The sequence below is a fragment of the Schistocerca nitens genome, chromosome 2, assembly GCF_023898315.1.
Source record: "Schistocerca nitens isolate TAMUIC-IGC-003100 chromosome 2, iqSchNite1.1, whole genome shotgun sequence".
Taxonomy (NCBI): Eukaryota; Metazoa; Arthropoda; class Insecta; order Orthoptera; family Acrididae; genus Schistocerca; species Schistocerca nitens.
In genome coordinates, this window is record NC_064615.1 from 179,843,451 (window position 1) to 179,857,329 (window position 13,879).

At 40.1% G+C, this 13,879-nt stretch overlaps 2 protein-coding genes across 13 annotated transcripts in view; one reads left to right on the top strand and one right to left on the bottom strand.

The window, feature by feature from the left end:
• Positions 1 to 13,879, top strand: part of LOC126235854 (cryptochrome-1-like) — a 460,492-nt gene that overhangs the window by 416,676 nt on the left and 29,937 nt on the right. The window contains exon 10 of one of the 6 annotated variants that reach the window (XR_007544822.1): positions 10,310 to 10,410. The exons of 4 other annotated variants lie outside the window; for them this stretch is intronic. Coding sequence is in view for 1 of the 2 variants with exons in the window: in XM_049944719.1 (XP_049800676.1) it covers positions 10,372 to 10,410 (39 nt within the window). In the remaining variant the exon portion in view is untranslated. The remainder of the gene's footprint in view (positions 1 to 10,309; positions 10,411 to 13,879) is intronic. One more of the 6 variants, XM_049944719.1, reaches the window with a different exon arrangement.
• Positions 1 to 13,879, bottom strand: part of LOC126235855 (probable glutamate--tRNA ligase, mitochondrial) — a 353,293-nt gene that overhangs the window by 155,013 nt on the left and 184,401 nt on the right. The window lies entirely within an intron of this gene.

Consider the following 13,879-nt stretch of genomic DNA (forward strand, 5'->3'; position numbering starts at 1 on the left):
TTACATTTCTTGATAATTTCAGTGGCAACAAGTTTTGCAAACATTAATCTACCACAGATCACAGTTCTTTGAACAATAGTCAGTTATGCACAGCTTGGTATGAGTCAACAATCACTTTCAAAACAGTAAAGGTACTTAAAGTGCAGACACAGTTCATATGTGTATTGACTGCAAAAGTTTGTAAAGATATTTAACAAATGATGTTGACTGTACATATGCTGGTGACAGATTTGTTGTATGTAGGTCTTACTTGTGTGATTACTGGGAGCAGACTGAAGATTTTTGGGTTGGAGGTATTATATAAAGTCTGGCGTAATGGTATTTTGTAATCTTGATAATTACATTGCAGTTTATAAAACTGAAAGATGAAAATTTTATAATATAGATGACTTACAGGTTCTGACAATGATTAGCTTTAACTAGAAGATAGCTGGTTAGAAAAGTAACCAAAATACAACAGTAAAATAATAAAACTGGTTAGAAAAACAGCTTTACTTATATTTTTAACCAACTGCACACAATTACTCCACTGGTGTTTACAATGTTGGTAGCATCTCTCGAACTCAACTTCTGATATACCAGTAAAATCCCTAGTTAAAGCTGTTTGGATCTCCTGTGCTGTTTCAAAATGGTTTCCTTTAGCAACTGATGTCAGTTTTGGGAATTAAAAAAATCACATAAGCCACACAATGAACTTTGACACCAAAAATTGTCCAACAGACAATGCAGTGTGGGATGGTGCATTATCATGAAGGACCCTTTTTTGAAACCTTTTAAGAATTGATTGGTAGTAATATTGGTTTACTGTGTGGTCTGGAGGTAACCACTCATATGCCAATGCCAATGGAAACAAAGAAACACACAAGCATACATTTCACCTTTGACTTCAACATGACCAGCTTCTTTGGTCTTGGCAGTTCCTTCAAACACCATTGCGACCTTTGATGTTTTATATCAGTATCACACTGGAGAAACTAACTTTAATCACAAGTGGCAAATTGGTTCAGTAATTCTGGATTCAGTTACACTTGCTCCAACTGATCAGCAGCCACAATCCTTTGTTGATTTATTTTTTTATTTTTTTATTTTATTTATTTTTTTGTGTGTGCTGTGTGTGATTTTTGGGAACCATTTTTGGCATGAAGTTTTCTTATTCCCAGATTTCCAGTCAATTTCAAGTAAACAGTTTGACTCTGCTAATGTTCACTCCATTTACAATCTTTTTCAGAGTTTATCTTCCGTCAATTCAAACAAGTCCATTCACTATGGCTATATTGTCAGCTGTTCTTGCTGTTGATGATCACCCAATGCGTTGTTGATCTTCAGCATTGTTTCTACTTTCAGAAAACATTTTGTACCAACAAAACACATTTGGCTGGCCAGAGTGGTCGTGCGGTCCTAGGCGCTATAGTCTGGAGCCGAGTGACCGCTACGGTCGCAGGTTCAAATCCTGCCCCGGGCATGGATGTGTGTGATGTCCTTAGGTTAGTTAGGTTTAATTAGTTCTAAGTTCTAGGCGACTGATGACCTCAGAAGTTAAGTCGCATAGTGCTCAGAGCCAACATAACACATTTGCCCTTGATAAAACCTCATTTCCAAAAGCAAAAGCCTGCTGAAACTTCACATACGTTACAGCAGGATTCTCACTGAGTTTCACACATGAAGAGCTGGGACACTGCTGCACAATGTGTTAAGTTGTCATTGTTGTGATGAGGAGCAAACACAGGACTTCATTCTTCAAGCCGCTACTCCTGATTGAAACATTGTAGGTGCATGCCACTTGTGGCTGTGGTGGGGAAAGGCAAACATCACACACTGCCTGCAGTAGCAGGCTGCATGGTTGCCACCCTATGGAGGAGGAAGTCAGTCTCATCACTTCATTGTCAAACCTCATAAAAGTTCACAGTACTATTTCATAAGCATAGGTAAAGTTGCTTTGTTTAAAATTTTGTTAATTTGTGTAAACTTTTAGATAAAGGCTTAACTGAAAAATGAAGCTTGTTATCTGGTTTAGAAAATTTAGGCAAAAAAAAAAAAAATCAAAATAAAGTCAAATCCTGGAATCTAACAAGCATAATGATGTGACTGATCTTTAATTATGAACATTTTTTAAGTTAATTAGTGTTTGCAAAACTGAAAGAGGTCACTAGAAAGAATGAAATGAGGACTTTCTAACAAGAGGTGTCAATTCTGTCAGAACTACTGATTAGGTCACACAGATTTCACCAGTACGCATTGTTTTAACTAATTTTGTTACTATTAGGGGCAGTCAAATAAAAACAAGACATGTGGAAGTAAGTAAACTGTTTATTATCTCAAAAATAATTGCCACAACTCTTAATAAATTCTTCCCATTGTGAGACAAGTTCTCTTTCTGTTGGCAAGTGGGACACATTAGTTGTGTATGAGTATTTGTTATATGTTATCTGCTTGCTGCCTTCCAACGACAGCACTATGTATTTATTCACTTGGTCCTTTCACTCTGTGGCCTCTCGCCGGCCCTTTCAGGATGAGGGTGACTTATGACAATTACAGTTGAAAAGTGGTTGTTGCAGGGGCACATTTGGGTATTCAGTCTGATGAGCCTTGTATGGCAAATGAGTTGCCTTGTAAGTTAGCTTTGACATGTACACTTCGACCTACTGTTTATAGATACTCCTGAAGATGGAGCTGAGTCCCTGAAACCTGGTAGTGTAAAGACTTCAGTCAATAAGTAACTGTACTGTTGTATCAGATGTTTTAAACATTTGCACAAATAATGGTTGTGGATGTCTCACCAACAAAAATTTATGTCACATTGTTGTTGTTGTTGTGGTCTTCAGTCCTGAGACTGGTTTGATGCGGCTCTCCATGCTACTCTATCCTGTGCAAGCTTCTTCATCTCCCAGTACCTACTTCAACCTACATCCTTCTGAATCTGCTTAGTGTATTCATCTCTTGGTCTCCCTCTACGATTTTTACCCTCCACGCTGCCCTCCAATGCTGAATTTGTGATCCCTTGATGCCTCAAAACATGTCCTACCAACCGATCCCTTCTTCTAGTCAAGTTGTGCCACAAACTTCTCTTCTCCCCAATCCTATTCAATACCTCCTCATTAGTTACGTGATCTACCCACCTTATCTTCAGCATTCTTCTGTAGCACCACATTTCGAAAGCTTCTATTCTCTTCTAGTCCAAACTAGTTATCGTCCATGTTTCACTTCCATACATGGCTACACTCTATACAAATACTTTCAGAAACGACTTCCTGACACTTAAATCTATACTCGATGTTAACAAATTTCTCTTCTTCAGAAACGATTTCCTTGCCATTGCCAGTCTACATTTTATATCCTCTCTACTTCGACCATCATCAGTTATTTTACTCCCCAAATAGCAAAACTCCTTTACTACTTTAAGTGTCTCATTTCCTAATCTAATTCCCTCAGCATCACCCGATTTAATTTGACTACATTCCATCATCCTCGTTTTGCTTTTGTTGATGTTCATCTTATATCCTCCTTTCAAGACACTGTCCATTCCGTTCAACTGCTCTTCCAAGTCCTTTGCTGTCTCTGACAGTATTACAATGTCATCGGCGAAACTCAAATTTTGTATTTCTTTTCCATGGATTTTAATACCTACTCCGAATTTTTCTTTTGTTTCCTTTACTGCTTGCTCAATATACAGATTGAATAACATCGGGGAGAGGCTACAACCCTGTCTCACTCCTTTCCCAACCACTGCTTCCCTTTCATGCCCCTTGACTCATAACTGCCATCTGGTTTCTGTACAAATTGTAAATAGCCTTTCGCTCCCTGTATTTTACCCCTGCCACCTTCAGAATTTGAAAGAGAGTATTCCAGTTAACATTGTCAAAAGCTTTCTCTAAGTCTACAAATGCTAGAAACGTAGGTTTGCCTTTTATTAATCTTTCTTCTAAGATAAGTCGTAAGGTTAGTATTGCCTCACGTGTTCCAACATTTCTACGGAATCCAAACTGATCTTCCCCGAGGTCCGCTTCTACCAGTTTTTCTATTCGTCTGTAAAGAATTCGCGTTAGTATTTTGCAGCTGTGACTTATTAAACTGATAGTTCGATAATTTTCACATCTGTCAACACCTGCTTTCTTTGGGATTGGAATTATTATATTCTTCTTGAAGTCTGAGGGTATTTCGCCTGTCTCATACATCTTGCTCACCAGATGGTAGAGTTTTGTCATGACTGGCACTCCCAAGGCCGTCAGTAGTTCCAATGGAATGTTGTCTACTCCCGGGGCCTTGTTTCGACTCAGGTCTTTCAGTGCTCTGTCAAACTCTTCACGCAGTATCTTATCTCCCTTTTCGTCTTCATCTACATCCTCTTCCATTTCCATAATATTGTCCTCAAAAACATCACCCCTGTATAGACCCTCTATATACTCCTTCCACCTTTCTGCTTTCCCTTCTTTGCTTAGAACTGGGTTGCCATCTGAGCTCTTGATATTCATACAAGTGGTTCTCTTCTCTCCAAAGGTCTCTTTAATTTTCCTGTAGGCAGTGTCTATCTTACCCCTAGTCAGACAAGCCTCTACATCCTTACGTTTGTCCCCTAGCCATCCCTGCTTAGCCATTTTGCACTTCCTGTCGATCTCATTTTTGAGATGTTTGTATTCCTTTTTGCCTGCTTCATTTACTGCATTTTTATATTTTCTCCTTTCATCAATTAAATTCAATATTTCTTCTGTTACCCAAGGATTTCTATTAGCCCTCGCCTTTTTACCTACTTGATCGTCTGCTGCCTTCACTACTTCATCCCTCAGAGCTACCCATTCTTCTTCTACTGTATTTCTTTCCCCCATTCCTGTCAATTGTTCCCTTATGCTCTCCCTGAAACTCTGTTCAACCTCTGGTTCATCCAGTTTATCCACGTCCCATCTCCTTAAATTCCCACCTTTTTGCAGTTTCTTCAGTTTCAATCTGCAGTTCATAACCAATAGATTGTGGTCAGAATCCACATCTGCCCCTGGAAAAGTCTTACAATTTAAAACATGGTTCCTAAATCTCTGTCTTACCATTATATAATCTATCTGATACCTTTTAGTATCTCCAGGATTCTTCCAGGTATACAACCTTCTTTTATGATTCTTGAACCAAGTGTTAGCTATGATTAAGTTATGCTCTGTGCAATATTCTACAAGGCGGCTTCCTCTTTCATTTCTTCCCCCCAATCCATATTCACCTACTATGTTTCCTTCTCTCCCTTTTCCTACTGACGAGTTCCAGTCACCCATGACTATTAAATTTTCATCTCCCTTCACTACCTGAATAATTTCTTTTATCTCGTCATACATTTCATCAATTTCTTCATCATCTGCAGAGCTAGTTGGCATATAAATTTGTACTACTGTAGTAGACATGGGCTTTGTGTCTATCTTGGTTCACAATAATTCGTTCACTATGCTGTTTGTAGTAGCTAACCCACACTCCTACTTTTTTTATTCATTATTAAACCTACTCCTGCATTACCCCTATTTGATTTTGTATTTATAACCCTGTAATCACCTGACCAAAAGTCTTGTTCCTCCTGCCACCGAACTTCACTAATTCCCACTATATCTAACTTTAACCTATCCATTTCCCTTTTTAAATTTTCTAACCTACCTGCCCGATCAAGGGATCTGACATTCCACGCTCCGATCCGTAGAACGCCAGTTTTCTTTCTCCTGATATCGACGTCCTCTTGAGTAGTCCCCGCCCGGAGATCCGAATGGGGGACTATTTTACCTCCGGAATATTTTACCCAAGAGGACGCCATCATCATTTAATCATACAGTAAAGCTGCATGTCCTCGGGAAAAATTACGGCTGTAGTTTCCCCTTGCTTTCAGCCGTTCGCAGTACCAGCACAGCAAGGCCGTTTTGGTTAATGTTACAAGGCCAGATCAGTCAATCATCCAGACTGTTGCCCCTGCAACTACTGAAAAGGCTGCTGCCCCTCTTCAGGAACCACATGTTTGTCTGGCCTCTCAACAGATACCCCTCCGTTGTGGTTGCACCTACGGTACGGCCATCTGTATCGCTGAGGCATGCAAGCCTCCCCATCATCGGCAAGGTCCATGGTTCATGGGGGGTATGTCACATTATACTTTATAAAACTTGAGGGTGAAAATTTAATATTGAAGATGACTGTATGTCGCAGCAGTGATTTACTTCAACTAGAAGATAGCTAGATAGATAAGTATAAAAATTTTCAGTATTATATGATTAGCACACTATATGCCTCGACGGTGGATTATCTGTTTTTGTGTAAAGTTGCCACATTGAAAATTTTGTTATTTTATGAACCTTTTTAATTAAAGCCTTAATTGAATGATGAAGGGCATTATCTGGCTCAGGAAGAGTGGGGCAATAAAAATATAAAGTAAAATCCTGGAATATGACAATCATAATGGCTCAGCTGGTAAAAGTAAATTTGGGTGCGAATGCTCTTTAACTAAGAATTTCTTGTAAGTTAATTAGTTTTTAGAAAATAGAAACAAGACACAAGAAAGAATGAAATGAGAACTTTCTAATGAGTGGTGTCAATTTACTCAGAACTGCTGATTACCTCACATGAATTTCACCATTATATGAGGTTCACTCAAATGAAACCTGGTCATTGCATCTACTTTTGCCTTACACGTAAGATGGCACCATGTAACTGTGGGTATGATGGCGCCATCTGTTGGTATAGAGGCTGATGTGTGCGCACCATTTGATGTTGCATAGAGCCACTGTCGTTTCATGATGAAGAAAAGGTGGTTACTGAAGTTATCGTCCACTACTGAACATGCAGGTGAGTAAGCAAGAACAATGAGGAGTGGTTCAATTTTTGGCGGTGGAGGGAGTTGGAGGCTGTGGAATATATCGACGGATGAAGGCTGTGTGTGATGAGTACAGTCTGAGTTGTTCAAGTGTTGTGTGATGGTGCAAATGATTCCTTGAGAGGCGCAAGTCACTGGAAGATGATGCTTGTCGTGGACAGGCTCATTGTGTCATCACATCCGAAGTGGTTGTGTAAGTGAATGCTTCAGTCTTGGACAACTGCAAAATCACTGTGGATGAGATCCATTGGTTACTAGGTATTAGCATGGGCACTGCCCACACCATAATGCATCAACACTTGAACTTTCGAAAAATATGTGCGCAGTGGGTTCTCCCCATCTGACCACTGAACAGCGGAATACTTGAATGGCACTGTCTTTGAGTCATTTGGAACATTATCATAAGGAGCAATAAGGCTTTCTGTCATGTATGGTCACAGGTGACGAAATATGGTGTCAACATTTTGAACCGGAAAGCAAGCATCAGAGCAAGTAGTGGAAACATGCGACTTCACCACCTCCAGGGAAATCAAAGGCCATGCACACCAGTTCTGGTAAGGTCATGATGTCTCCCAGTGCCTGTTGAGTTCCTGGAATGGGGAACCACCATCAATGCCCAGCTTTATCAAGCCACTTTACAGAACCTTAGACAAACCATCAAGTCATAATGCCAAGGCATGTTGTCCAATGGTGTTATCCTTGTACATGATAATGCCTGCCCACACATGGCCAATGTGGTGAGGATGACATTGCAGCAGTTTCAGTGGGAAACGCTGGAACATCCACCATACAGTTCCAAACTTTCACTGTTTGACTTTCATATGTTTGGATGTCTAAAACAAGCTATTCGTGGACATCGATTCACAACGGACAATGAAGTGTGTGACTGGGTCCAGGCCTGGATCCGACAGCAACCTGCTAGCTTCTTCAAGGATAGAATCGACCAGTTAGTGTCACAATGTGATAAAAGTGCCAACAGTTTTGGTGACTATTTTTGAGTATGTGTACTGTGTATAACTACATTTTTGAGTTAATAAAATCATTACCGTTACTTCACACTTGTGACTAGGTTTCATTTGAATGCCCCTTATACACTCCAGGAAATTGAAATAAGAACACCGTGAATTCATTGTCCCAGGAAGGGGAAACTTTATTGACACATTCCTGGGGTCAGATACATCACATGATCACACTGACAGAACCACAGGCACATAGACACAGGCAACAGAGCATGCACAATGTCGGCACTAGTACAGTGTATATCCACCTTTCGCAGCAATGCAGGCTGCTATTCTCCCATGGAGACGATCGTAGAGATGCTGGATGTAGTCCTGTGGAACGGCTTGCCATGCCATTTCCACCTGGCGCCCCAGTTGGACCAGCGTTCGTGCTGGACGTGCAGACCGCGTGAGACGACGCTTCATCCAGTCCCAAACATGCTCAATGGGGGACAGATCCGGAGATCTTGCTGGCCAGGGTAGTTGACTTACACCTTCTAGAGCACGTTGGGTGGCACGGGATACATGCGGACGTGCATTGTCCTGTTGGAACAGCAAGTTCCCTTACCGGTCTAGGAATGGTAGAACGATGGGTTCGATGACGGTTTGGATGTACCGTGCACTATTCAGTATCCCCTCGACGATCACCAGTGGTGTACGGCCAGTGTAGGAGATCGCTCCCCACACCATGATGCCGGGTGTTGGCCCTGTGTGCCTCGGTCGTATGCAGTCCTGATTGTGGCGCTCACCTGCACGGCGCCAAACACGCATACGACCATCATTGGCACCAAGGCAGAAGCTACTCTCATCGCTGAAGATGACACGTCTCCATTCGTCCCTCCATTCACGCATGTCGCGACACCACTGGAGGCGGGCTGCACGATGTTGGGGCGTGAGCGGAAGACGGCCTAACGGTGTGCGGGACCGTATCCCAGCTTCATGGAGACGGTTGCGAATGGTCCTCGCCGATACCCCAGGAGCAACAGTGTCCCTAATTTGCTGGGAAGTGGCGGTGCGGTCCCCTACGGCACTGCGTAGGATCCTACGGTCTTGGCGTGCATCCGTGCGTCGCTGCGGTCCGGTCCCAGGTCGATGGGCACGTGCACCTTCCGCCGACCACTGGCAACAACATCGATGTACTGTGGAGACCTCACGCCCCACGTGTTGAGCAATTCGGCGGTACGTCCACCCGGCCTCCCGCATGCCCACTATACGCCCTCGCTCAAAGTCCGTCAACTGCACATACGGTTCACGTCCACGTTGTCGCGGCATGCTACCAGTGTTAAAGACTGCGATGGAGCTCCGTATGCCACGGCAAACTGGCTGACACTGACGGCGGCGGTGCACAAATGCTGCGCAGCTAGCGCCATTCGACGGCCAACACCGCGGTTCCTGGTGTGTCCGCTGTGCCGTGCATGTGATCATTGCTTGTACAGCCCTCTCGCAGTGTCCGGAGCAAGTATGGTGGGTCTGACACACCGGTGTCAATGTGTTCTTTTTTCCATTTCCAGGAGTGTATATTGTAATTACTTTGATTACTGATTTCTATTAATTAACATGGTTTTCAGTAAATTAAATATACATCTATCATCAGCAGTTGGTAAATTATGATACAATTTATGAAATTAAATGACATACTACATAAATAAGAAATTAACCATTTTGAATATGTACTTGGCATATGCCCTACTTATAGAGGTACAATCAGCTTAAACACTAAGAAAAAATAATTATTAACAGGAGTATAACAACAGAAACAGGAATAGATACAACTTGCTATGTTTCAAGTGCTCTTTTAAATTATGTCCTTTCACATTGGTAGCTCCATCATTGAATCTATTTTCTTTCTTTTCTCATTTTTTAAGGACCACAAGGAAGACAACAATGTTTCTGATAGTGTACGGAGTTTCAGTTACATAGCAGTTATATAGCATATATTGTAACTTTTATTTATGAACTATAATTACTTTTGAAAACATTTGTAGATTTGTATCATAGAACACCAAAATGTTGAAGGGTGTGTAAGGTTAACTGCACAAGATGTGACTCAGCAACAAAAGGAAATAAACTACTGTACCATTTTAGTATCATATGTTGTATTATTTCACACATAATCACAAATTCATAAAAGTAACAATGGACTGTTTGGACACTATAAGAGTAACTATGAACGATGATTAAATCTAATGGGGGATTTTATAAAATATTTAAATAACATGCAGGTGAGGGTTGAGTACTGTTACATGCAGTTTTGCCATACAATACACTGAAAAAAATAGAAGTTTTCAATAACACATTGAAAATCTCTGCTGCAGCAACTAGACTTACATTGTATTTATGGTAATTCAGTATGAACCATATTGTGTTAGTTACTGAAGGAACTAGATACAAAATGAAATGAGATTAAAGAAAGGTTTGCAGAAAGATTCATTATTTTCTGTTTTTAATCACTTTTTTTAATCTCAGCCATTTTTCCTCTACATTTCAGCAAAATTTTCATGGCAGCAGATCAACCTCTGTTTTAAATGAAATTTTTCAACAATTTTGCAGGCAAGGAAGATATTACTTCAAGCGCATGTAAGGTTTTAGGTGAGCAAAAGATTTATCCAACATGTCATCAATATCTTCTCAAAAATCCTACATATCTTCCTAGGAAAGGGATGCACCTACATTCATATTAATATAATAAGTACTTTTCTATCAAGTTTGCTAAATGTGAAACAACTTTCTTAGTTTTTGTGAGTAATCTTTTGCCTTATTCAAAACTCTCCAGTATGTCCTTTCACTAACCTGAATAATGTATCCCCAGAATCTTTATTTTGTTATGTTATTTGTTTATTTATCATTGATTTTGAGATGTATTTTGTTTTGAATTCTCATATTTTACTGTTTGTTACTTTCATCTGTAACTGAAAAGATGATAAACTCTCTGTAATCATCTGGAAGTTATCATTCTAACTAGTTGCAGTACATAAACAACATAAGCTACTGCATTGTTTGGACAAAAAAGAGTAGAAATATTGTTATTCTCATCAAATACATGGCATATTGTTTTGACACTGACACTGGCAGTTTTGTCTTAGAAATGAACTACTACATCAACAAAACCCATCCAAAATGCATTTACGAACAGTTAATTTCTTACAAAGTTTAGTTTGTATCAGGTTTATCTGCAATATACATAGGCAAGATCATTCACCATGTTGTCATGAAAGAGGGAGAGAGAGAGAGAGAGACTTCGAGGGTTCTGTTTGGGCAAGACTAGTAGCAGCAGTGGGTGTAAAATTGTAATTTGATTCTTCTATTGATCACCAGACTCACTTTCTGATGTATCTGAAAACTTTAGAGAAGACTTCAGTTCAATAGTAGATAAGTTCCCCAATCATATTGTAATTACTGGTGGAGTCTTTAAAATCCAATGATCAGTTGGTAAAATTACGGTTGTTTCAGTGATGGGCTTGACAGGGGATTCTGTGAAATGTTACTAAATGCCTCTAATGAAAACTGCTTAGAACAGATAGTTTGGAATCCTCTCACGATGGAAATATATTAGATCTAATGGCAACAAATAGACCTGACCTCTTTGAGGATGCCCACATCAAAAATGGTATCAGTGACCATGAGGCAGTTCTGACAACAATGATTACCAAAGTACAAAGTCTATTTGGAAAGTAAAGAATGATTGGTCGCAAAATGGAAACCACAATGGAGATGTGATGAAACTTTGTACAGAAGTGTTGGACAGTGTCTCTAGTACGGGCCTAGATAGCATCATGGTGCTCTTCTCAGTTCTGAGCACACAGTGAGCACATAAGACACCTAGAAAATAGTGTCTTTGCTAAGTATGGATGCCTGCCAGGCAATTTCACCCAATTTCATGCAACCCCACATAACGTAACTGGCACAACTTTCATCTTCATGTCACGTCTCGGCTGCACACTGCAGGGGAAATGAAGATGCTCCTGCAATGTTTATGTTGGGAAGTGTTTGATCACCTGTCACACAGCCTGGGCTTGGCTCCCTTGATTTTCATCTCTGCTCCTATGAATGGCTGACTGTGAACACAACATTTTGGCACAGACAACAAGCTGTAGTTCAGTATTGTCTGAAAGCACAGGAGGCTGCCTTCTGTATTGAGAACATTGGAAAGTTGATACAATGCTATGACAGATGTCTTAAGTAGGAGTGGCAACTTTGTAGAGAAATAGCTGGAAGGTGTAGCTTACTGTTGCAAATAAAACAGTTTTGATTTTCACCATTTCTCACCCGACTGTTCCTTACTTTCTGAATAGCCCTCATACAAAGGGCAACTAATACAAGAATATAGATATATCTGTTCAACAAACTAGATAAAACAGTAGTATTTTGTCTCAAAGGTTAAAAGAGTAGTTGACCATGCACTGGATAGATACATACCCAAAAGAATAGTTCATAAATGAAGGGAATCACTGTAAAAAATTTCTAAAGAAACAGAGACTACTGCATAATAAGTATAACAAATCTTAGGCCTGTAGATAGAGAGATGCTAAAGGAAACACATTTGGCTGTCAAAGATAGCAGTGCATGGAAGAATATTGCTAAACAATCTTTCACAAACCCGAAAGAAATTCTTGTCACACGTAAAGGCTGTTTGTGGCAACAGAGTTAATGTCAATTACCCGTAGATGAAACAGAAACTGAAACAGAGAGTAGCAAAGCAGTAGCAGAAATGCTTAGCTCTGTTTTCAAGTACTGCTTTAGAAAGGAAAACCCAGGAGAGGTTCACCAGTTTAATCATTGTACAGCCGGAAAGATGAGTGAAATGAATGTTTGTGTCAGTGATGTTGAGAAACATCTGAAATCATTAAAATTGAAGAAATCTGTTAGACTTGATGAAATCACTGTCAGATTCCATACTGAATTTGCAGCTGAATTAGCCCCTCTGTTAACAACAATCTGTTGTAGAGCCTCTGAACAAAAAAAATGTGCCCAGTAATTGGAAGAAAGCACAGGTCACAGCCAGTATAAGAAGGGTAGTAGAACTGACTCACAAATCTACTGTCCAACATCCTTTACATTCATTAGTTACAGAATCTTAGAATACATTAAAAGCTCAAACATATTGAGGTACCTTGAAGAGAATAACATTCTCCGTGCCAACCAGCATGGATTCTGAAAACATTGACCTTGTGAAACCACTTCTCACTTTTTTTCATATAACATACTGAAAGCTTTGGATTGAAGTAGGCAGACAGTTGCAGAATTTTATTATTTCCGAAAAGCATTTGACTCATTACTAGATCTACACTTATTATCAAAAGTATAATCACATGGGGTATTTGTGACTGGATTGAGGATTTTTTGGTAGGGAGGGTGCAGCAAGTTTTTGAATGGACAGTCAACAACATATGTAGAAGTACTTTTGGATGCTCGCCAGGGAAGTGTGTTGTGCCCCTTGTAGTTTAATCACCTTGCAGACAATATTAATAATAACCTCAGACTTTCTGTATGTGATGCAGCTATCTACAATGAAGTGCAGTCTGAAAGAATCTGCATAAACATTCAGCCAGACCTTGATAAGATTTCAAAGTGCTGTGAAAATTGGCAACTTGCTTTAAATGTTCAGAAATGTAAAATTGTCCACTTTTTTTTAAAAAAAAAAAAAAAAAAAAAAAAAAAAAAAAAAAAAAAACACGGTATTTATAACTACTGTATTGACGAGCCACAGCTGGGGTCGGTTAACTCATACTAAGTATCTGGGTGCAACACTGTGTAGGAGTATGAAACGGAATGTGCACGTACACTCAGCCATGCATACAACGGGTGGTACACTTCAGTTCATCGACATAATACTGGGGAAATGTAATCAGTCTACAAATCACCTGTGTGAGCCATCCTAGGATACTGTTCAGGTGTGTGGGACCCATACCAAACAGGGCTAACAGGGAATATTCAGTGTGTACAAAAAGGGACAGCACGAATGTTCCCAGGTTTATCTGACCCATGGGAAAGTCTCACAGAGATGCTGAAGAAACTGAATTGGCAGACTCTTGAAGATAGACATAAACTATCCCAAAAC